The sequence below is a fragment of the Geospiza fortis genome, unplaced genomic scaffold (assembly GCF_000277835.1).
Source record: "Geospiza fortis unplaced genomic scaffold, GeoFor_1.0 scaffold1181, whole genome shotgun sequence".
NCBI lineage: Eukaryota > Metazoa > Chordata > Aves > Passeriformes > Thraupidae > Geospiza > Geospiza fortis.
In genome coordinates, this window is record NW_005054664.1 from 211,005 (window position 1) to 213,215 (window position 2,211).

General features: G+C 48.8%; 1 protein-coding gene across 1 annotated transcript in view; it reads right to left on the reverse strand.

Annotated features, from left to right (window-relative positions):
- Positions 1-609: 609 nt before the first annotated feature.
- The window catches only part of HOXB5 (homeobox B5), a 2,973-nt gene continuing 1,371 nt past the window's right edge, over positions 610-2,211 (reverse strand). Inside the window, exon 2 of the mRNA XM_005430649.2 lies at positions 610-1,991. Coding sequence (XP_005430706.1) covers positions 1,744-1,991 — 248 coding nt within the window. The 3' untranslated portion in view covers positions 610-1,743. The remainder of the gene's footprint in view (positions 1,992-2,211) is intronic.

The following is a 2,211-nucleotide window of genomic DNA, read 5'->3' on the forward strand; positions in this document are numbered from 1 at the left end:
GAGAAAAAAAAAAAATTTACCAAAGGGAAGGCGAGCAAATGGTTTGGGATCTGACAGTCCACTTCACATCCCTCTCAAAATCACTTAAAGAAGTCCCCAAACAGTGGCAGAGATTAAGTTGGGTAAGTTCCGAGCTCAACTTTCCTTGCTGCGAGCCCGAGCGGGGCTGCGGAGGTGCCAGAGGCGTCGCGCTAAGCTCGACTTTAGCCCGAGCTCAGTTCTGGGCCGGCGCAGGGGCCGAGTTTGGCCGCGGCTGCGCGCGCGCGGGGGGGTCTTTTCGGGCCGAGCATCCCCGAGAGGCTCGGGAGTGGTGCGAGGGTGGGCAAGGAGCGTTGGGAGCGGCGCTGGGGGAGGAAAATTCGCTTTGGCCGAGGCGTTCTGGGGGGGCCCGGCGCTTTTGGGGGTGATGGTTGCGTTGGAACCCCGCGCGGTGCCGGCATTTGGGGCGGATTTTGGCGGATTTTGACGGATTTTGACGGATTTTGAGGCGTTTTGAGGCGTTTTGGGGCGTTTCTGCCGCCCAGCAGACGCTGAGGGCACCTGGCGGGTTTGGCAGGCTGCGAATTTCGGAGGGGTCGGGGGCGATAAGAACGCGACTGGGAGCCTTTGTGAGTGGGGGGAAAACGTTTATTTGAGTTCGAGTAAAGCTACAAACAAATACAAAAAGCTGCTTGGCCAAGAACTACCCGGCTGCGAGACACGACAGAGGCCATTTTTACACAGAACACCGCATTCACTCTGCCCACTACGACCCGGCTATTACTCACGGCAGAAATATTTCTAATATTTACAAACATCGGAGCACTCCAGCGTCGCTCTCCGCTTTTGTACATTTCTTTTTTCTTTTTTTTTTTCCTTTTTTTTTTCCCTTTTTTTTTTTTTTTTTTGAGTTATTAATTTTTTGTATTATTATCAATTTTTAATAGTGAAGTTCACCCACGTCTAAGAGTACGCCTTGGAATGAGGCTGGGATTAGAAATCCTGGCCTGGAGTTTGGACTAAAACACAGACTGGACAATTTTAAGACAGAAAGATACAAGAGCTGCTTTTTTTTGTTGTTTTTTCTATATTTTTTCTATTTTTTTCCATTTTTGTTGGGTTTTTTAAGACTTTTTTTCTGCGACTGTAGTGCAGGAACCCCCGATTTTCGCTTAGGCAGAGAAAAACTCACCCAAGAGCAGGAAAAAAAAGGGGAGGGGGGAAAAAATTAAAATAAAAAAAAAAAAAAGAAGAAAATCCCAAACAAATAAACCAAGAACCGTATCTGTTCTGGATTCATAAATAAGTTATCACATTCAAGGGCTCACAGAACACATGCCAGCTTTCCAGAAAGCACCAAGAGAGCACGGACACACACACATTCAGAAGAACAACGAGAGCAGGAGGAGCATCTGGAAATAAAATTTAATTTCTTTTTTTTTTTTTGCCTTGTTTTTAAACAAACAAACAAACAAACAACAACAAAAAAACTTCCAAAAAGGGGAGCTCAGTCCTGGGCTGAGGGCACCGCCAGGAGCTGCTCTGGGGAGGAATCAGCCCCGAAGGTGCCTCGCTGCTCAGTCCTCCCAAACCGCGCATCTGCCGCTCCTTTCTTTATTTCATTATTCACTCGGGGGTTTCGCTGTGGTTTTGGGTTGTGTTTTATTTTTTTTTTTAATTTTTTTTTTCTCCTCGCCTTCCTCCTCTTCTCCTTCCTCTTCGCCTCCCGCTCGTTTTTGCCGCCGGTTTTGGCGCTGGCGAGGCTCAGGGCTGGAAGGCGCTGCCGGCCGAGGCCAGGCTCATGCTTTTCAGTTTGTTATCCTTCTTCCACTTCATGCGCCGGTTCTGGAACCAGATTTTGATCTGGCGCTCGGAGAGGCAGAGCGCGTGAGCGATCTCTATCCTCCGCCTGCGGGTGAGATATCTATTGAAGTGGAATTCCTTTTCCAACTCCAGGGTCTGGTAGCGAGTGTACGCTGTCCTCGCCCTCTTCCCGTCTGGTCCAGTCATGTCTGGGTAACACGGACAACAGCGGGGTTGGGGTTTGCTCTTTCTGCTCGCGTTTTCAGCTAGTTTCCACCTATTTTTAAATTTTAAGCCTATTTTTCGCGCTTTTTTTAAAAAAAATAGATGCGGGGTTTTTTTTAACAGCGGAAAGCTGCGGATTGCCCCCAAATAACAGCAGCCCCCCTCCTCTGCCTCCTTGTTCTCCCAGCCCCCCTCGCACACGTG